We start from the raw sequence: 22,802 nt of genomic DNA, 5'->3' as shown, positions 1-22,802 counted from the left end.
GTTCACCTTCCTTCTACTATATATGGCATGTTCTATAAGCAATTTGACTGTCAGAAATCATCTGATGATTAGCAGACATTTCTGTTACAGGAGAGAAGGGGGAAAGATGGAAAAGTTGGCACAGAGAGTATTTTCTGCTTTGATAATGAGATATCTTGTGGCTTCATGTTGTTAAGACTATTTTTCTCCTCTCAAAAATTGAAAGCAAATCTTATTTGCCTTAATTATCCTATTGTTGATTTATTTACAGTTGCCAAATGAATTCATAACCCAAAGTGCAACAGTGATTTAAGTGAGCACTTGGTCATAAATTCTCATTCCTCTGTGTTTTGGGGTGTGTTGGGAAGTTGGCCTTGTAAACTGATTATCTCTTGCATAATCAGAATTTGGTAACTGAAATAACTAGACCTGAGGATAAAAGATTTTTGCTGCTGCTAAGACACCTCTTACGTGTGTGGAACCGAGAATCAGTCTCAATATAGAATCGAATTTGCTCACCCCTCTGATGATCAGTATAATTCAGTCCTGTCATTGTTGACAGAGAAAGGCCCTACTATGCACAAACCATGCTGCAAGGGTTCAATAAATATTTGTAAAGCGGCAAATACCTTCAGTGCAGTAGAATGACCAAACACGCTCCACAGCATACATGACAATAAATTTGAAGGGTAGAAATTGGAAACCACTGAGCTTTTCAGCTGATCACAATCAAATCAGAACACATCAAAACAGCTGGTGTTCGGTGGCTTAGACTCAATCAACCGGTTTCGAAGCATCTCATACTTCTTTCTCTTTGCAGTTTCACAGGAGAGATTTAAACTAGCATATGTCCTTTCCATTTGGTTAAATCCCTGCTTTGAGCTGCTTGGCTTTCATATTCTAATACCAACAAATGAAACTGTGATAGAAAAGGACAAAAAAACCCCAAAATGCCTAGCATTAAAATGATTTTTTTTAACTGATGGGTTGCTCCATTTGTATTAAATAAACCATATGCTCCCAATGAGAATGCCCTAGAAGAACCAGGAAAATTTTAAGGTTGTATTATGGAATCAGGATAATTCTGCATCAGCAGTATTTATGTCATTTGTGAATTTGGCCACAGCTTTTGCAGTTTTCTAAGTTTGTCATCATATTTTAATGATAGTGCAAATAATGATATCTTGGATGATCAAGAGTGCGTTAGTACCAACAAAGACACAGGGAAGTCTGCTCAGTGCTATGTGACCAGCCTAGGTGGGAGTGGAGTTTGGGGGGGAGAATGGATACATGTGTGTGTCTGGCTGAGTCCCTTCACTGATCATCTGAAACTACCACAACCCTGTTAATTGGCCGTACTCCAATGCAAAATGTTTTTGGTGTTAAAAACAAAGTAAAAAAAGAGAATGAGTTAGTAAGTGCAAGTTAAAAGTTCTGTGTTTTGCTTTCTGACACCAGCTCTTCTCTTTGTTCTGGTAGGTACCTATTACACCATTCTTGGGCGAAGGTTATTCAGCACTTGTGACCTCTCCCCTTCGAACTCTCTGCAAATTATTATCTCTACACTCCCAGCTGACACCCTGCCGGAGGCAAGAGCTACTAAGCCAACTGGAACTGTGCCTTCTGTCTTGTCAAGGTTTTTTTCTTACACAGGAAAAAGAAAGAAAAAAAAAAAGATGAAGTTGGGCAAAGTGGAGTTCTGCCATTTTCTTCAGCTGATCTCGCTTTTCCTGTGTTTTTCGGGGATGAGTCAAGCGGAGCTCTCAAGGTCCGGATCAAAGCCCTATTTCCAATCAGGGAGGTCGCGCACGAAGCGCAGCTGGGTGTGGAATCAGTTCTTCGTGCTGGAGGAGTACATGGGTTCAGACCCGCTCTATGTAGGAAAGGTAGGGTATTTGGCTTTTCCAAGTCACAAACGGTTCTTGTGAATGTCTGTGGTTGAATGGAGAACGGCTCCTTTTTCTTTGGAGATGAGAAACACAAAGCTGTCATGAGGTTTCTGGCATTAGTTAGCCACGCTGGCACAGTCATCCAGGTGTTACTCATCCCGTGAAGCCACAGTTTAGGGAATGATGCTTTATTCCAAGATACAGGCGAGACTCGTACTCACGCCTCGTTTAGCATGATGGTGGCATGTTAGTAAAGCTGTCCTTCCAAAATTAGAGCAGGAATGTTTACTCAACAGCAGTCCCCAACGTTTTTGGTGCTTCAAACCAGTTTCATGGAAAACAATTTTTCCCCCCGACAAGGATGAGGAACATGGTTTGGGGATGATTCAAGGGCATTACACGTATTGCCTGCTCTGTTTCTCATCTAATCTGCCACTGATTTGACAGGATGTACTCGTCCATGGTCCAGAGGCCGGGGACCCCACAGTAATAAATGAAGACTGGTGGGTTCTATGAGCCAGTAGATTTTTGAGATTTTTTTTTCTGGGAGTTAACAAGGCTAATAATGCTCATACTAACTTGAGGCTTATGTATCCTGTTCTGATACTTGGCAGTTGAGAATGGCAAAAAGTGTAATTATGGGGACTGTTGTTTCCAAATCAGGAGTGGTTCAAATCTACATTTCTAAGTGGTGGTTTTGTTTTAATGGACTATTAAAATTTCCTTTTTAAAATTAACATTTTGGTTAAAAATGAGCATGAACCGAGGTTCAAGAGAAGTGATGTTAGACGAATGGTGGGCAGTTTGGGGTGTATTTATTTGGCGGCCAAGTAGTGCCCAAGTGGAGATTCTTTACCACTGCCTCCTTCTGTCTGCATGTTTGGGTAGCGGTTTCCGTTCGAGCACTTGCTGAATTGAAGGGTGCACTCCAGGGCACATGGCTTTTCCCCATCCTGGTACCATGTTCCAGTTCCTGGTTTGATGCAGGTTTGGCTGTGTTCACGTCTGTGAAGATGGCCTGAGATTTTCAACTTGGTGCTGAGCCCTGGAGAAGGGTTTCTATAAGTAGAATGTGTTTGCAAGACATCTATACATCTGCATGTCTGCTCTTAGTCAGTTTTATGCATCTATTCCTGGTAAAGTGAAGCTCAGCACACTGATGAATTTATCCCTGAGTGTATTTTCAAGTGTGAATGATTGAAGGAGGATCTTCGGTATTTGTTTCACAGGTCATTGTTTCATTTGAATAGACCTTGAGTAAGAGTGAAAAATCTGTTTTTGTTGGTAGTTGTCTACATAAACCAAGGTGATCTTTATTATATATATTCTTTCTTTTCTTTAAATGCCTCTACATTGTACAAATACTGATACTGTGTTGTAACAAAGGAATTCAGATATGTTAAAGATTTTTAGGGACATGGATTAGGAAACTGTCTAGCCTATCATAGCAAGTTTGTCCTGACAAGGGATGTGCATGCATGTGTGCTAAGTTGCTTCAGTCGTGTCCGACTCTTTGCGACCCTAGGGACTGTGGCCTGCCAGGCTCCTCTGTCCATGGGATTCTTTAGGTAAGAATCCTGGAGCAGGTTTCTGTGTCTTCCTCCAGGGGATCATCCCGACCCAGAGATCAAACCCATGTCTCTTATGTCTCCTGCATTGGTAGGTAGGTTCCTATCACTAGTGCCACCTGGGAAGCCCAAGAAAGGATGTACACAAGTTTGTGTGTGTGTGTGTGTGTGTGCATATGTGTATTTTCAGAGCCAGTCTGCTTATGTCCACAGCACCATCATTTATACTTACTATGTACTAAATCTTTCCATCTCTCTTATTTTCTTGTAAATCAAGTGAAAGCATTAATATTATGTAATGATAGTGACCTAGATTCTAGCTCATAATTTCATTCATTTTTAATGAACATTTGAGAAATTCATCAAACTTGGTTGAATGGATAGATCTATAATAATTTGTAAATATTTCATAAAGGACAAGTGAAAAGTGAAAGTATTAGTAGCTCAGTCATGTCCAACTATTGGTGACCCCATGGACTGTAGACTGAGGCTCCTCTGTCCATGGAATTCTCCAGGCAAGAGTACTGGAGTGGGTAGCCATGCCCTTCTGCAGGTGATTTTCCCAACCCAGGGATCAAACCAGGTCTCCTGCATTGTAGGCAGATTGTTTACTGTCTGAGCCACCAGGAAAGTCCAAAGGATCAGTTATTATTATAGTAGTTAATACTACTATCAGTAGTTATCAGTTTGTGAAAGTGAAAGTCACTCAGTTGTGTCCTACTCTTTGAGACCCCATGGACTCTATAGTCCATGGACTTCTCCAAGCCAGAATACTGGAGTGGGTAGCCTTTCCCTTCTCTAAGGGATCTTCCCAACCCAGGGATCAAACCCAGGTCTCCAGCATTGCAGGTAGGTTCTTTACCAGCTGAGCCACAAGGGAAACCCAGTAGGAATCACACTTTTGCACAAATGTAAAATTTTCTAAACATGACTAAAATATTCCTATTAATTTGGTTTTATATGGAGTTGCTTGAGTGAGATTGACATTTGGAAATCAAGATAATTTAAAATTAAAAAAAAACCACCTCGTTTTAATTTTTATAACCTTCACCATAAGAATTCAGACTGCTTCTATCAAGATAATCCACGTTAAGTCAGTTTCAAGTTATGAATGCATGTCTCTAGGTTACTTAAGTTCCAAATACGTGCAAAAGTACTGGGCAATGCTGTTGCTATTTTTCTATTAATAAGAGAAATTGTGTGGTTTCTTGATTAGGTAGCAAATATTCTGTACTTTCCTTTCAGTTAATTAGAGACAATCATCTAGCAGACTTTATGTGGCAGGAAACAAGTCTGTGTTTATCTCTTGAAGGCTGTATATTGGGAGTTCAATAGTGCTCTTCACAGTAAAATGTTCAGGATGGAAATAGGTTTTAAAAAACACTTAACTGATTAAAATACAGAAAAAGGGCAATAAAATAATTTGAGATGGAGAGAAATTTATAGAGAAGAGAGACAAATGAAAGGCTGTAAAAGGTGCATTTTACATTTGCTTGAGAAAAGGCGGTAGAGAATGTGAATACTCGAGACTTTTTGTCTGAGAAAATAAAATGAGTCTTTTTAGGCTGGTGTCCTGAATGGGCAGAGTTAAAGGAAAATTTTGACCTCAGTACAGTTTTTATCACTTGGATGTGTACAGTAGATATATATATATATATATATATATATATATACTTTTCATTTCTTTTTTTTTTCCTACCTTGAGGGAGGCTATGACCAGAGTTTTCAAAGACAGAATAGAAGGTTCTAGATTAATATGCAGGAGAATAGATAGGCAGATAATGCATTTCACAAATGCATATTTAACGTATGCTCGTTAGATGGCTACACTCTGAGTCTTCTTGAGAAAATCGAGCTGTTTAGGTAATTTGGAAAATGTAAATGATGACCTTGCTAAACTTGATAGCTTAATTTAATCACAAAATGAGTATGTATTGTATGTGTCAAATTGACTTCAGTCTTACTGCTGACTCAGGCATTTCCTACTAGTTGTATGACTTAGGGTAAGTTGCCTAATAGTACTAAATTATAGTTTCCTCATCTTTAAAATAGGAATAATGATATCTGTAAATCAAATTTTTTTGTTTGTTTTTACTGAGAAATAATGAGATAAAATATTTGGAACATTAATCTAGACATCATATTTATCTATTTCACTACATATTAATTATAAATTAACCAGGTTGTGGATAATCTATTGTCTTATGAGTCCAGTGTTATAGTGGTGATCCTTCAGATGAAAGTAGACATTATTTTATGTATTAAATAGTATTTAAACTTATTGCAATTAGTTATAGGAATGGTCCATATTGGATGTGCTTGGCGATACATGTCTTGTATAGGAATAGGCTATGGCATACATATGTGGGTGAATGATTCAGACCTTAAACATGTGGACTTCAAATGTCAGATCACATCTAAAATTTTTTTACCTTCAAAGTTGAAGACCATGTTAATGGCTGATGCCCAACAAGATCAGCTAAATTAGTCTACAGTTAAATGAAATTTGGTCTTTAAGGTAGGACACTGAAGTCACAAGATGGCTATCACCTTTTATTTTAGCCAATTTCCGGACTTTGATAACTCAAGATGAAAGTAGGCCAGTCTGTTGAAAGGGACCAGGAGTTCCTCCAGATCCTCTGCAAGAGGCCTCCAGGACGCACTGCTGGGCTGGGTTAGAATCTGACATTTGTCGTGAGCATCTCACTGTTATCTTGTCATTCAAATTGACAAGCCGCTGAGTCTTACGTAAGGAGTCATTACTCTGATGGAGCTTTTTTTGTAAGTTAAAGTATAATTGATGTATTTGTTCTCTGTCATGCCTGACTCTTTGCCACCCCTATGGACTGTAGCCTGCCAGGCTCCTTTATCCATGGAGTTTTCCAGGCTAGGATACTGAAGTGGGTTGCCATTTCCTTCTCCAGGGAAATCTTCCTGACCCAGGGATTGGGAGATGGGTTCTTTACCACTGGCATCACCTGGGAAGCCCCATAGTTGACATACTCATTTTGTTATTTTCAGGTGTGCTATATAATGGTTCCATATTTGTATAAATTGAGAAATGATACGACAGTACGCCTAGTTGACATCCATCACTCTACATAGTTACAAATTCTTTTTCTGTGTGTTGAGAACTTTCAAGATCCACTCTCTTCCCAACTTTCAAATGTACAATACAATATTATTAACCAGAGTCACTGTGCTATATGGAGCTCCGTTTTAAAGAATAGTAAATAGTACACCTTTCCTTAAGAGAAGTATTTTTTTGGCTGTGCAGCAAGGCACATGGGATCCTAGTTTCCCTACTAGTGATGGAACCTGTGTCCCCTGCAGTGGAAGTGCAGAGTCTTAACCACTAGACCTCCAGGGAGGTCCCCAAGAGTATTTCTTAATTACAACTGTGTTCTTGTCCTTTCATGGGAAGGATGAAGTAGAGATGCCCTTCTTTTCTCTTCTTCCTGTGAATTTACATCACCCTGACCTGGCTCTTTGAGGTGTGTGAGAAGTAGCTGTGTCTAGCCATCTGATCACATCACACTGCAGTTTTCGAGTCCTGTCTTTTCCTCACCTCGGCATTTCTCACTTAATATCCCCTAACCATCTGACAAAAAAGTATTTGTCTACAAAACCACTGAGCCTGAGTCTCAGGTATTAAGTGTTTTTCATCTCTGCTCAGTATAATGGGCTGCCAGGCGTCCGCTCTGCTCCAGGCCATCACTTTCACTGAAATGTGTGTTTCGTGCTTCTTCCACAGTCTGCTTCTTGAGCTGTTAACATCACTCTTACCTTTTCTGCTACTCCCCTTTCGTCCCCACTCATTCAGGGAGAATTTATGCCTCTTACCCTAGTCAGAATCAAAGACATAGGAATGTAGTGTGGGATTCACTCTGCTCTCAATTTCACCTGGCTTGAAAGTGTTGCTGAGTGTCTTTGATGCATTTAATTGCACCTCACAGCCATATCTCTCACTGAAAGATTTCTCTGTCTCCTGATCCCCGAAGCTCTGCTCACTGTTCCAGAAAAGAAACTTTCCTCTTGAAGGGAGGTTGTGTTAAGAGAATTGGGTTACAAATCAGATTCCTTCATGAGGGTAAGTTTATATGAGATACACAAAAAGAAAATAATCCAAAATATTAAGAACTTAGGGAAGAACATAAGTTCACTAGGGTGTTTGCATAACACCTTATTGAAAAACCCGAATGAACTTTTTGGCTAACCTAGTATATCACGGTAGAAATTACATTTCGTAGGTTTCAGAGGGAAAACAGCAAAAGCATCCTCTAAATATGTAGATTACCTGAAATTGGCTCCCATCTTAAAATAAAACAAATAGTTTGTTCTGTGTATGCATAGGAAACCCATTTTCATAACATTTTTATAACCAGAGTGAATTGTGAAGACCTTGGTTTTTATCTTCTTGTTACTTCGTTGGTAGAAATGTGGAGCTCCTGGTGGCTTCAAAAGAAATTTGGACATGGATAAGCTCTGTGGGATGCAAATAAGTTCAGACTCTTAGAAATATTTTTTGACAGTTATTTTTAGCTCTTATAAAACTCTGGTATAACTATAAAGTAGTAAATGTGTTTTCTCCACATAAAATCAACAACCCAAAGTTTTTGTGTGTTCTTTCAAAACCATAATGAAAATAATATATATCAGATTTTGCTACTAAAATGCAGAAACGTACCATTAATTCAGTTTAATATTGCTTATTTTCTCTTCAAAGTTATCTTAGGTTAGAAATGAAGGTTGTAATTAGCTACCAAATAGTTTACAGGTGAGATTACACAGCTAGAAGTTGGAGGATAGGGACTTGCAGTTATAAACCTAATTATAGTCAAACTTGGGCTTCCCAGATGGCTCAGTGGTAAAGAATCCACCTGCTGATGCAGGAAGTGCAGGTTCGATCCTTGAGTCAAGAAGATCCCCTGGAGGATGAAATGGCAACCCCCTCCAATATTCTTGCCTGGAGAATTCCATGGACAGAGGAGCCTGGCAGGCTACAACCCACGGGGTCACAACGAGTTGGACACAACTGAGTGACTGAATACACACACACACTCAAACTAGATAGTCTAGATTGGCTCTAAATTTTTTTTTTATGTTGATTGTTTATGTTGATCAAGATCATTTAAAATCCCGTCTTCTTTAATGTGTGTGTTTGTGCACAGTTGTCACCCATTTGGTGAGAGGAGCAAAAATTTTGAAAAGCTTAATTCAGTGTATAATAGTTGGGTTTTTATGTTTATGTTGAATTTCTAAATGCAAAGACAAAGTTCCTGCTAAAAGGATGCTATTGGGCTTTTCTATAGAAAAGTGTAACTGACCAACTGTGTATGCCATGCTCACTGATACACAGTCAGTCTCTGTGACTCACCAAGATAAATGACAGAATTAGACAAGCACAGGCCAGGCACTGAGGCTTTGCTGGTTTAAGCGTATATGGATGAGTGCTAGCGTGGGAGGAACTTCATCCTAATCGTTTCATCTGATTTATATTGATTATCTGTCATAGTGATCGTGATCACTGGAGAGAAACAATAGTTTGTAGAACTATGCTTAACATCTTTGGCATGCTAGGCAGTCTGTCACGTGTTTTCTTTCTTCCCCTTCCTTCTCTTCTTCAAATACTTATTAAGTACCTGCTCTAGGTTAGGTACCGTCTTAGATAAAAGAGTTAAAAAAAATAAAGCCTCTCCATCCTAACATTGCCTGGTTGATAAACCAAGCAGGTAACAGGCGATGGAAAGGAGTCAGTTCCACAGCTGATCTGTAGCTGTGGAGGTGGGTAACCAGAGGCACAAATTCATGGATCCGTGAACAAAGGCTTGTACAAGGATACCTGGAAACACTCTGATTTCATGATTCAGTCTTCAAATTAGAGGAGAGAAAAAAGGAATTATCTCCTTAGAAGGTAGGACAGAATCTTCTAAAACTGTACTGGGGGAAGCTTTATATAGTGGAAAGATCAGTAAGCAGAAACCCTGGGTTATACTGTCAAGTTCCTCATTATTTTAAGCAATGCTCTAAAATGCATACATTTCAGTCTTCTCATCTGTAAAACAGAGATCAACTAGGTAAAAATTTGAAACCATCTTGAAGTCATTTCAGCCTTACACATAGGCTGCAAAGTAGGACCCAGCTTCTCCGAATGACAGTATCATACATGACTAATGGCTACACATATTGGGCTTCCCTGATGGCTCAGCAGGTAAAGAATCTGCCAGCAGTGCAGGAGACACAGGAGATGTGGGTCTGATTCCTGGGTTGGGAAGGTCCCCTGGAGAAGGGAGTGGCTACCCACTCCAGTATTCTTGCCTAGAAAATTCCACGGACAGAGGAGCTTGGCAGGCTACAGTGCATGGGGTCCTAAAGAGTTGGACACGACTGAGTCCCTGAGCTTGCACGCATGCAGTGACTATACCTATTATTTAAACTAGGACGTTAACATGGCTGCAGTACTCTTTACTTATCAACAGGTCATATTCAGAATTTTCCAGTTGTTACAGTCGAGTGCTTTTCTGGTAGAAGCCAATCCTGAATCCTATCTTGCATTTGGCTTGTTTCTTTAGTCTGTTGTCCTTGACTAGTGATTTGGTAGAGTCTCTCATAGTCGGGGTTAGTTTCATGTTTCTTCCTAATGTAGACGTGTCAGGAGATGCAGTTTGGGCAGGAATGCCACAGAAATGGTACGGTGTCCTGCTCACTGCTGCTTCTCAGGAGACACAGGCTTCTAACAGGGCTCATTCTTAGAAATATTGACTTTGATCGCTTGGTCACAGTGGTGCCTGCCACATTCTTCTACTGAAAAAAACATCTGAAAGTTTTGAAATCCTGAAGGAGGTATAGAACTATCTAAGCTGCCATTATGGATTAGGATAAATATAACTGGTGATATGCATTGAATGGTTCATTAAAGTCCATCGTCCATTTTTAGGATGGGGTTGTGGGTTTATGTGAAACGTGGATGAAATTTAAATCTAAAATGCTGTCAGGTAATAGCCATACTTTTATGTAGTAATTGATCTTGTTTCTCAAAAGCACATCAATTTAGGATGTCTCAGAGAAATTGATTTTGTTTTTTTTTCTTCTGAAGCATGTGAGACTGCTCTCTGGTGTCTAAGATTCCAAGAAGATGTCTACTAATCTATATTTAAATAAGAACTTTCTTTCTCATTGCTTACAAAATATAAAGAACTGTTTTATACTGTAGAGATGTGCCACAAGTGTTTAACTCTCATGATTATAAATAAAACATTGCTTTGGAAAATAATAGGTAAAGTTGGCTAAGGTAAAAGAGAATGCAACTGAATGTCTTACATTTTAATATATTCATAAGAGCTAAAGTCTAAACAATCAATGGTATTCTGTTTAATGTTGGAAAAGATGATTTCTCCTAATGATTCTTCATAGAGCCAATAAAATTTCTGATTCATATTCAGTACTGATTAAATCTTCAGAAAGGCCTTGAACTCAGGATTCTTATATTGGAGATGAGGAATAGATGCATTTGGAAGTACAATGAGTAGAGTAAGGGAGCAATCATTAGAGATACAATTCAAAAGTGTTAGAGGGCCAGTCTGGAAAGTAAATTTCTGGAAATATATTGTTTTACTTCTATGAAAATAATTTTGTTTTCCTTCAAAGTATCAGATTTAGTTGCAATACTATCAAGGTCTTTTGACATGTTTTGCAAACTTTTTCCTTTAAAAGGGTATATATTCAACAGAATAGATACATTTTATGTGGACTCTCAAATTATTAGTATTACATGCTATTTCCTAAATTTTACTAAATCTTGAAAATGAACATTGAGCAACAGGACATGGTAATTAACAGAGACATTAAAATGGTATTTAGCTGGGACTCAGAAATATTAGAAATGAACCCTGGAACAGAAATTTCCAGTATAGAGTATGGAAAAATAATGAACTGTTGAGAGTCTAGAAAGAAAATATTTTGGACTTTTATTCAATTAAAAATAAACTCATCTGTAAAAAATTCTAGTTTTTGGTATATGAAATACACAATACACTCAAGGAGTTTAACTGATTAAAATGCAGCTTCAAACAAGTGGGGAGACCATTAGCCCATCCCTAAAGGGGTTATAAAGACATTAGGAATGTTTGTAGCTGGTTGGCCGTACACTGCCGTACTCCATTGAGCTGGTGGGAGAAGATGGAGGAAGTAGGGTCAAGCATCAACTTAGCCTACTTTTGTACATCATGGCTTGTTGCTGTTCAGCCTCAGTCGTGTCCAGCTCTTTCCGAACCCATGGACTGCAGCACGCCAGTCTTCCCTGTCCTTCACTATCTCCCAGAGTTTGCTCACATTCATGTGCCTTGAGTTGATGATACCATCCAACCATCTCACTGTTCTGTCGCCCCCTTCTCCTCCTGCCCTTGATTTTTAGCAGCATTAGGTTTTTTTCCCCAATGAATCAACTCTTTGCCTGAAGTCTCCACAGTATTGGAACTTCAGCTTCAGCATCAGTCCTTCCGTGGCTTAACATTCAACATAAGAGAAGATCTGAACTCGTTCCAGCAAATAACAGTTAGGGAAAAGGAACTGGCCAGGAAAATACTTGTGTTGGCCTCAACCAGTCTTAATTCTTCTCAGACCAAAAGCCTGAGGATTTTCATCTCTCTTGTCACCACACATATAACATAGTATCCAAGAGATGTGGACTCTTACACAAAACTGGGGAAACAGAATCTTGGAGGGCACAAACAAAACTTTGTGAGCACCAGGACCTAGGAGAAGGAGGCAGTGACCCCACAGTAGACTGACCCAGACTTACTTGTGAGTGTCCAGGAGTCTCTGGAGGAGGTGTGGGTTGGAGGTGGCCTGCTGCTAGATCGGGGGCACCAAGTGTGGCATTGCATGCATGGGACTTTTTGAAGGAGGTCACCATTATCTTCATTGCCTCCACCATAGTTTGGTCTCAGGTCAAACAACAGGGAAGGAACAGAGCCCCGCCCATCAACAGAAATTTGGATTAAAGATTCACTGAGCATGGCCCTGCCCATCAGAACAGGACCCTTTTCCCAACACAGTCGGTCTCTCCCATCAGGAAGCTTCCATAAGCCTCTTATCCTTATCCCTCAGAGGGCAGACAGAATGAAAACCACAATCACAGAAAACTAATCAAGCTAATCACATGGACCACAGCCTTGTCTGACTCAGTGAAACTTTGAGCCATGCCCTGTCGGGTCACCCAAGATGGATGGATGGGTCATGGTGGAGAGTTTTGACAAAACGTGATCCACTGGAGAAGGGAATGGCAAACCACTTCAGTATTCTTGCCTTGAGAGCCCCATGAACAGTATGAAAAGGCCAAAAACATAGGACACTGAAAGATGAACTTTCCAGGTCCGTAGGTGCCTGAAATGCTACTGGAGAAGAGTGAAGAAATACCTCCAGAAAGAATGAAGAAGCAGAGCCAAAGCAAAAACAACGCCCAGTTGTGGATGTGACTGGTGATGGAAGTGAAGTCCAATGCTGTAAAGAGCAATATTACATAGGAACCTGGAATGTTAGGTCCATGAATCAAGGTTAATGAGAAGTGGTCAAACAGGAGATGGCAAGAGTGAACATTGACATTTTAGAAATCAGTGAACTAAATTAGACTGGAATGGGTGAATTTAATTCAGATGACCATTACGTCTGCTACTGTGGGCAAGAATCCCTTAGAAGAAATGGAGTAGCCATCATAGTCAACCAAAGAGTCTGAAATGCAGTACTTGGATGCAATCTCAAAAGTGGAAGAATGATCTCTGTTTGTTTCCAAGGCAAACCATTCAATATCATGGTAATCCAAGTCTATGCCCAACCAGTAATGCTGAAGAAGCTGAAATGAAACAGTTCTATGAAGACCTACAAGACCTTCTAGAAATGATACCCAAAAAAGATGTCATTTTCATCATAGGGAACTGGAATTCAAAAGTAGGAAGTCAAGAAACACCTGGAGTAACAGGCAAATTTGGCCTTGGAGTACAAAATGAAGCAAGGCAAAGGCTAGCAGAGATTTGCCAAGAGAATGCACTGGTCATAGCACACACCCTCTTCCAACACCACAAGAAAAGACTGTATACATGGACATCACCAGATGGTCAATACCAAAATCAGATTGATTGTATTCTTTGCAGCCAAAGATGGGGAAGCTCTATACAGTCAGCAAAAACAAGACCGGGAGCTGACTGTGGCTCAGATCATGAACTCCTTACTGCCAAATTCAGACTTAAATTGAAGAAAGTAGGGAAAACCAATAGACCATTTAGTTATGACCTAAATCAAATCCCTTATGACTATACAGTGGAAGTGAGAAATAGATTCAAGGGATTAGATCTGATAGACCGAGTGAACTATTGACGGAGGTTCGTGACACTGTACAGAAGGCAGTGATCAAGACATCCCCAAGAAAAAGAAATGCAAAAGGCAAAATAGTTGTGAGGAGGCCTTACAAATAGCTGAAAAAAGGAGAGAAGTGAAAGGAAAAGGAGAAAAGGAAAGATATACCTATTTGAATGCAGAGTTCCAAAGAATAGCGAGGAGAGATAAGAAAGCCTTCCTCAGCGACCAATGCAAAGAAATAGAGGAAAACAATAGAATGGGAAAGACTAGAGATCTCTTCAAGAAAATTAGAGATACCAAGGGAATATTTCATGCAAAGATGGGCACAATAAAGGATAGAAATGGTATGAACCTAACAGAAGCAGAGATATTAAGAAGACATGGCAAGAATACACAGAAGAACTATACAAAAAAGATCTTCATGACCCAGATAACCACAATGGTGTGATCACTCACCTAGAGCCAGACATCCTGGAATGTGAAGTCAAGTGGGCCTTAGGAAGCATCACTACGAACAAAGCTAGTAGAGATGATGGAATTCCAGTTGAGCTATTTCAAATCCTAAAAGATGATGCTGTGAAAGTGTTGCACTCAATATACCAGCAAATCTGGCAAAGTCAGCAGTGGCCACAGGACTGGAAAAGTTCAGTTTCCATTCCAATCCCAAAGACAGGCAATGCCAAAGAATGTTCAAACTACCTCACAATTGCACTTATCTCTCATGCCAGCAAAGTATGCTCAAAATTGTTTCAGCCAGGCTTCAACAGTACACGAACTGTGAACGTCCAGATGTTCAAGTTGGACTTAGCAAAGGCAGAGGAACCAGAGATCAAATTGCCAATATCCATTGGATCATTGAAAAAGCAAGAGAGTTTCAGGGAAATATCTATTTCCACTTTATTGACTACGCCAAAGTCTTTGACTTGAAGGATCACAATAAACTGTGGAAAATTCTTCAAGTGATGGGAACAGACGACCTGACCTGCCTCCTGAGAAATCTGTATGCAGATGAATAAGCAACAGCTAGAACCCAACACAGAACAACAGACTGGTTCCAAATTGGGAAAAGAGTACATCAAGGCTGTATATTGTCTCCCTGCTTCTTTAACTTTTATGTGGAGTACATCATGAGAAATGCTGGGGTGGATGAAGCACAAAGTGGAATCAAGATTGCTGGGAGAAATATCAATAACCTCAGATACACAGAGGACACTGTCCTTATGGCAGAAATCGAAGAACTGAAAAGCCTCTCAATGAAAGTGAAAGAGCAGAGTGAAAGAGCTGGCTTAAAACTCAACATTCAGAGAAGTAAGATCATGGCACATGGTCTCATCACTCCATGGCAAATAGGTGGAGAAAGAATGGAAACAGTGACAGACTTTATTTTGGGGCTCTAAAATCACTGCAGATGGTGATTGCAGCCATGAAATGAATAGACACTTGCTCCTTGGAAGAAAAGCTATGACCAACCTAGACAGCATATTGAAAAGCAGAGAAATTTCTTTGCTGACAAAGGCCTGTCTAGTCAAGGATGTGGTTTTTCCAGTAGTCATGTTTGGATGTGAGATTTGAACTGTAAAGAAAGCTGAGCACCGAAGAGTTTATGCTTTTGAACTGTGCTGTTGGAGAAGACTCTTGAGAGTCCCTTGGACTGCAAGGAGATCAAACCAGTCAATCCTAAAGGAAATCAGTTGTGAATATTCATTGGAAGGACTGATGCTGCAGCTGAAGCTCCAAAACTTTGGCCACCTGATATGAAGAATTGACTCATTTGAAAAGTCCCTGAAGCTGGGAAAGATTGAAGGCAGAAGGAGAAGGGGAAACAAAGGCTGAATTGTTGGATGACATCGACTCGATGGACATGAGTTTGAGCAAGCTCCAGCCATTGGTGATGAAAATGGAGGCCTGGCGTGCTCCAGTCCATGGGGTCACAAATAGTTGGACAGGACTGAGTGAACTGAAGAGATATGGGGGAAAATCCAAAAGAGTATAAGAAGGCCATATTCATTTCTAGTTCAGCTCAAATTCTGTCTGCTGTAAGATAAATGCAGAAGAGTAATTTCTCAAGATGGGGCTATGTCACAGGAATGGTAATTACTATAACCAAAATGATTAACATCATTCCAGCAAGTTTTGTGTGTAAACAGTGCACAATTATCTGATAAGAATGCTTCCCTTAGGATATTTACTTATCTTCTTAGTTAAAATGCTGACATGTTTTAAGGTATTTAACTGAAAACACACAATCAGGATTTGGACAACACATACATAATGCTCAACAGATGCGAGTTTGAAAGATTTGTGATGATCACTGGTGGAATTAGTCAAACCAGGCTTAAATTAGATTTTTCTGATTTGTGAGACTTTTAAGTGTCCACATTGGAGCAGAATCTTTGTGCAGTGTAAAAGATTACACATTCGATTCTCTGAAGTGAAAAATGAAAAAGTTGGCATTTTCTTTTTGATAACATATCTGAGAAACTCAGGTTTGTATTTCATACACTCTCCCCTTGCCACAGTTTATGTAATTTTCTCAACTGAATCCTAACAGCTGAATTTAGATGGCTAACTGATTTTGCTTATTCTGCAGAAGCAGATAATAGTGAGCTCAAGTCAATGGGATTCAATGAATGATAATTATGTCTAAGAAAAGAAGATGAGATGATTGGATGGCATCACCCACTCAATGGACATGAGTTTGAGCAAACCCAGGAGATAGTGAAGGACAGAGAAGCCTTGGATTTTGCAGTTCATGGGGTTGCAGAGAGTCAGACATGGCTTAGTGACTGAACCACAAAGAAAAGTGAAGTTGTCAATAGTTAAAGATGATTAACCAGTAGCTAAGGAAACAGATGAGAAATAATCACATGACTATAGAACATTGAGAGAGCTTATTTGTAATGCTGAAATGACACATGTACTGCATCAAGAAACACAGAGCCTTGTCTAAAATGAAAGTAACTTGAATTGTGGAGTAGATACACAACCTTGGAAAAGTGCTTTTTTTTACAAAGACTCATGTCAAATGAGGGGATAGTATTGTAAAGCTTGACATTGAAAGTAAAAATACAAGCCTTATTACAAAGGGTAGGTGTCTTGTTGCCTAATCATTGTAGCTCCTGCACATAGACTTCTGGCTGTGACACAACAGCTGTGTTCCGGAATTTGGGAGAGTGGTTGTGGAGTATAATGATCTGAAACAGGACTGTTTTTTTCCATTGATTAGATCATTTGTTGGAAATGTGAGTACAATTGATGATGGAAAAACATACAAATGAGTGAGGATTAAAGGTTAGTGTCAGAGGAAGAAGTGCGTTTTGTTTCAGATCCAATTAAGGTTTCACAGTGGGATTTATGATTAAAAACAAAAGGGACTGATGTTCACATGATTAATAGCACATTGTGTGTGTGTGTGTGTGTGTGTGTATTTTTTTTCGGTGCTACTCTCTTCACACTGTCTATGGCTTCTGACTTGTGTCTAAGTTTGATTTCTCTGTAAACTCTGGGCACACTATCAAGCTAGTTTTTCGCAGCACTCTATTTTTAACCTCATATCTAGAGTTAAAGAATGTATAGGAGAAATAGAAACTTAACATGGGGGAAGGAGTTTAAGCAACTCCAGAGGCTTCAACAGTCATGCAGTAGCTCTTTTTATTATTTTTTCAAGCAGTGGCTATGGAGCCCTGTACCAAGGTCACATGATAAAAATCTCTGGAACTGACCAAGCCCCATAGCAACTGTTGTCATGGGCAGGATTAAACCTCAATAATTTACAACTGATCCAGTCAGTTAAAAAGAGAAAACCAAGATTTTTGTTCCCCTTACTATGAATTGTGTCATAACACAAGACATGATTGCATTACCCACTGGGTTGGCCAAGAAGTTCTATTGGGTTTTCATACGATGTTAAGGAAGAATGCAAATGAACCTTTTGGCCATCCCAACATTATTTTTGTTGTTGTTATTAGCATTATTATCTCTTGAAGAAAATAGGAAAAAAATTAGGGTTTGGACTAATAGATGTGATCAATAACGTAACTAGTGAATACGCTAAAAGTCAGCTGTAGTAAAACTGCATGTTAACTAGGAAAGCCAAAATCAATTTCTCCAAATACTGTTTTCCTCAGGTAAAAGTGGTAAATGAGGGGCCTGTTTGCTCTTCAGCACACTCTGAAAGCTTCCTGTACATGCCGCTGGTATTTGCTTTCTCTTACTTGTGCCTTCAGGTCTCTCAGCATTCTGCTTTCGTTTTAAAAGTTAAATAGGCTTTTTCTTAAATATTTTGTTTGTATTCTAACAGATTATTTACTGACAGTGTCATTCTAAACTTTGCATAAACACTGCCTATATAACTATAGAGTATCACACACTGTTCCAATAAGTTCAGGGGCACGGTTCAGTTCAGTTCAGTTCAGTCGCTCAGTCGTGTCCGACTCTTTGCGACCCCATGAATCGCAGCACGCCAGGCCTCCCTGTCCATCACCAACTCCCGGAGTTCACCCAGACTCACATCCATCGAGTCAGTGATGCCATCCAGCCATCTCATCCTCTGTCGTCCCCTTCTCCTCCTGCCCCTAATCCCTCCCAGCATCAGTCTTTTCCAATGAGTCAACTCTTTGCATGAGGTGGCCAAAGTAGTAGCTTTAGCATCATTCCTTCCAAAGAACTTTAGCATCATTCCTTCCAAAGAACACTCAGGACTTAATCTCCTTTAGAATGGACTGGTTGGATCTCCTTGCAGACCAAGGGACTCTCAAGAGTCTTCTCCAACACCACAGTTCAAAAGCATCAATTCTTCTGCGCTCAGCCTTCTTCACAGTCCAACTCTCACATCCATACATGACCACAGGAAAAACCATAGCCTTGACTAGATGAACCTTTAGGGCAGGGTTAAGAAATGTGAGTACTCTGGCCTAAGCAGGTCTCCAGGCTGAGCGCCTGTTGCAGCTGTAACCCATCACACAGCTGTGAGGCCTGGACGTGGCATTTTCCACAGGTTTCTGACTCTGGAGCATCCAAGTGTGCACGGTTTCCTCAGGGCTGTATTGGGAGAGTCTAAAGCTACTGCTGTTTCTGAGTTGTTTCAAGGATACAGGCTAGTCCACTGGGAACATATGGGGCCCAGGAGATAGACCTGGATGAGCCAAAATCACAGACTTGACCTTCCCTAGAATTCCTGTGATGGCAACAGCCCTTTTTTAAAGTCTGCCATAAACTCAGCTGAAGCAAGTAAATAGAAAAAGAATGGAGGAAGGAGGTAGGTTATTTTGGGCTTTCTTAAATGTTCAGTGCAAAAGAGAACAGGAAGATTTCAGTTGGCTGCCTGGTAAGAAACGTGTAGAGAATAAAAGGGAATGGGAATAGAGCTGCCATATGACCCAACCATCCCACGGGTGGGCATACGGACTGAGGAAACTAGATTTGAAAGAGGCATATGTACCCCAGTGCTCATTGCAATACTGTTTACAATAGCCAGGACCTGGAAGCAACCTACATGTTCCATAAGGAAGTCGTGGAACATATATGCAATGGAATATTACTCAGCCATAAAAGGAACACATTTGAATCAGTCCTAATGAGGTGGATTAAACTGGAGCCTGTTATACAGAGTGAAGTAGTCAGAGAAAGACAAATTACTGTATATTAATGCAAAGAAATAGAGGAAAACAACAGAGTGGGAAAGACTAGGGATCTCTTCAAGAAAATCAGAGATACCAAAGGAACATTTCATGCAAAGATGAGCTCGATAAAGGACAGAAATGGTATGGACCTAACAGAAGCAGAAGATATTAAGAAGAGGTGGCAAGAATACACAGAAGAACTGTACAAAAAAGATCTTCATGACCCAGATAATCACGATGGTGTGATCACTGACCTAAAGCTAGACATCCTGGAATGTGAAGTCAAGTGGGCCTTAGAAAGCATCACTACGAACAAAGCTAGTGGAGGTGATGGAATTCCAGTTGAGCTATTCCAAATCCTGAAAGATGATGCTGTGAAAGTGCTGCACTCAATATGCCAGCAAATTTGGAAAACTCAGCAGTGGCCACAGGCCTGGAAAAGGTCAGTTTTCATTCCAATGCCAAAGAAAGGCAATGCCAAAGAATGCTCAAACTACCACACAATTGCACTCATCTCACACGCTAGTAAACTAATGCTCAAAATTCTCCAAGCCAGGCTTTAGCAATACGTGAACTGTGAACTTCCTGATGTTCAAGCTGGTTTTAGAAAAAGCAGAGGAACCAGAGATCAAATTGCAAACATCCCCTGGATCATAGAAAAAGCAAGAGAGTTCCAGAAAAACATCTATTTCGGCTTTATTGACTATGCCAAAGCCTTTGACTGTGTGGATCACAATAAACTGTGGAAAATTCTGAAAGAGATGGGAATACCAGACCACCTGATCTGCCTCTTGAGAAATCTGTATGCAGGTCAGGAAGCAACAGTTAGAACTGGACATGGAACAACAGACTGGTTCCAAATAGGAAAAGGAGTTCATCAAGGCTGTATATTGTCACTCTGTTTATTTAACTTCTATGCAGAGTACATCATTGGAAACACTGGACTGGAAGAAACACAAACTGGAATCAAGATTGCCGGGAGAAATATCAATAACCTCAGGTATGCAGATGACACCACCCTTATGGCAGAAAGTGAAGAGGAACTCAAAAGCCTCTTGATGAAAGTGAAAGTGGAGAGTGAAAAGTTGGCTTAAAGCTCAACATTCAGAAAACGAAGATCATGGCATCTGGTCCCACCACTTCATGGGAAATAGATGGGGAAACAGTGTCAGACTTTATTTTTCTGGGCTCCAAAATCACTACAGATGGTGACTGCAGCCATGAAATTAAAAGACGCTTACTCCTTGGAAGGAAAGTTATGACCAACCTAGATAGCATATTCAAAAGCAGAGACATTACTTTGCCAACAAAGGTCCGTCTAGTCAAGGCTATGGTTTTTCCTGTGGTCATGTATGGATGTGAGAGTTGGACTGTAAAGAAGGCTGAGCGCTGAAGAATTGATGCTTTTGAACTGTGGTGTTGGAGAAGACTCTTGAGAGTCCCTTGGACTGTAAGGAGATCCAACCAGTCCATTCTGAAGGAGATCAGCCCTGGGATTTCTTTGGAAGGACTGATTTTTAATCTGAAACTCCAGTACTTTGGCCACCTCATGGGAAGAGTTGACTCATTGGAAAAGATTCTGATGCTGGGAGGGATTGGGGGCAGGAGGAGAAGAGGATGACAGAGGATGAGATGGCTGGATGGCATCACTGACTCGATGGACGTGAGTCTAGGTGAATTCCGGGAGTTGGTGATGGACAGGGAGGCCTGGCGTGCTTCGATTCCTGGGGTTGCAAAGAGTCGGACACGACTGAGCGACTGATATGAATGCATATATATGGAATGTAGAAAGATGATAATGAGGAGCCAACATGCAGGACAGCAAAGGAGACAAAGATGTAAAGAACAGACTTTTGGACTCAATGAGAGAAGATGAGGTTGGAATGATTTGAGAGACTAGCACTGAAACGTGTATTACCATATGTAAAATAGATGACCACTGTAAGTTCCATGCATGAAACAGGGAACCCAAAGTCAGTGCTCTGGGACAACCCAGAGGGATAGGGTGGGGATGGAGGTGGGAGGGGGGTTCAGGGTGGGGGCACACATGTATCCCTGTGACTGATTCATGTAGGTGTATGACAAAAACCATCACAATATTACAAAGTAATAATCTTCCAATTAAAATTTAAAAACAGGAAATAGGGATTAGATTCCATATATAAGGGCTTTAGAAAAGGAAGCTTTTTTTTTGTTTGTTTTCTTTTGTTTTCCTAGGGAATTGGAAATTATGTGACAGTTTTCATAATATACCTTAGGGTATATTACCTAATACAAATGGTAGTGAATTGGCACATTATGGCAGTGCATCTGGAGGAAGTTTAGCCTAGTTAGTTATTAAATCCTAACAGATTCATAAATCAAGGAGAGGTGAGCGTGAACCTCACCATCACTGCTTGGGAATTATATCATCCCTCAGCATCTGCAGGGGATTGGTCCTAGAATCTCCCCTCCCCCTTTCTGAGGATCCCAAATCTGAGGGTGCTCAAATCCCTTACATAAAATGGCCTAGTAGAGTTGGTGCTCTTTATCTGTGGGTTTCAAAGCTACCTGAATCCCTGGGGATGTGAGAGCTATGGATTCAGAGGGTCACCTGTACACAGCTTCTATCAACTTAATCTCTGTAAAATGGGTTTAATAATTTGTGTGCTTGGTGCTCAGTCATGTCTGACCCTTTGTAACCCCATGCACGGTAGACCGCCAGGCTCCTCCATCCAGGGGATTCTCCAGGCAAGTATACTGGAGTGGGTTGCTATTTCCTCCTTCAGGGGATCTTCCTGACCCAGGGATTGAACCCCTGTCTCCTGTGTCTCCTGCATTGCAGGCCTATTCTTTACCTGCTGAACCACTGAGGTTTATTAATAGATCTTATGTAACACAGTCGTTGGACTGAAGATAATCTACGCAGAATACTTCATCTTTGCCACATAGGAAGCACTCATGAAGGGTTAGCTGTTAATAGTGATCCATATTTTTGCTTTGTAGTCCATTTCTGTGATTGCCCTGCATCAGGTGTCATAGTTTCAAAGTAACCTGTAGTCTAAGGAGTAATTCAAGCAAGACCCCTCAGGTTGGCCCACTTTGTGACCACAGGCAAGTCCTTTGAGTGTCCTCTCCTGGTGTGCTCCTCTGTCACGAGTGGATGCTTGTTGTCAGATCTCCACCGAGCTGGGGTCAGGACCGCCAACAGATGAAATGCTTTGAAATGTGTTAAATGCTAAACAACAGTAATTTTTGATGGGAAAAGCAGTTGTGAGTTACATTTATAAAATATTAGGAACAACTTGCAACACATATATTCATTTTCGGTCATTACTGATGAAGAGTACTTGGACAGTCTCTTTTGATTATTATTGATGAATCATACTTGATATATATCCTAAAAACACTTC

At 40.3% G+C, this 22,802-nt stretch overlaps 1 protein-coding gene across 1 annotated transcript in view; it reads left to right on the top strand.

Annotated features, from left to right (window-relative positions):
• The window catches only part of CDH7 (cadherin 7), a 147,962-nt gene that overhangs the window by 12,020 nt on the left and 113,140 nt on the right, over window positions 1-22,802 (top strand). The window contains exon 2 of the mRNA XM_061399565.1: window positions 1,459-1,865. Coding sequence (XP_061255549.1) covers window positions 1,656-1,865 — 210 coding nt within the window. The 5' untranslated portion in view covers window positions 1,459-1,655. The remainder of the gene's footprint in view (window positions 1-1,458; window positions 1,866-22,802) is intronic.

This window comes from Bos javanicus, chromosome 24 (genome assembly GCF_032452875.1).
Source record: "Bos javanicus breed banteng chromosome 24, ARS-OSU_banteng_1.0, whole genome shotgun sequence".
NCBI lineage: Eukaryota > Metazoa > Chordata > Mammalia > Artiodactyla > Bovidae > Bos > Bos javanicus.
This window is presented reverse-complemented; position numbering and strand designations above follow the sequence as displayed.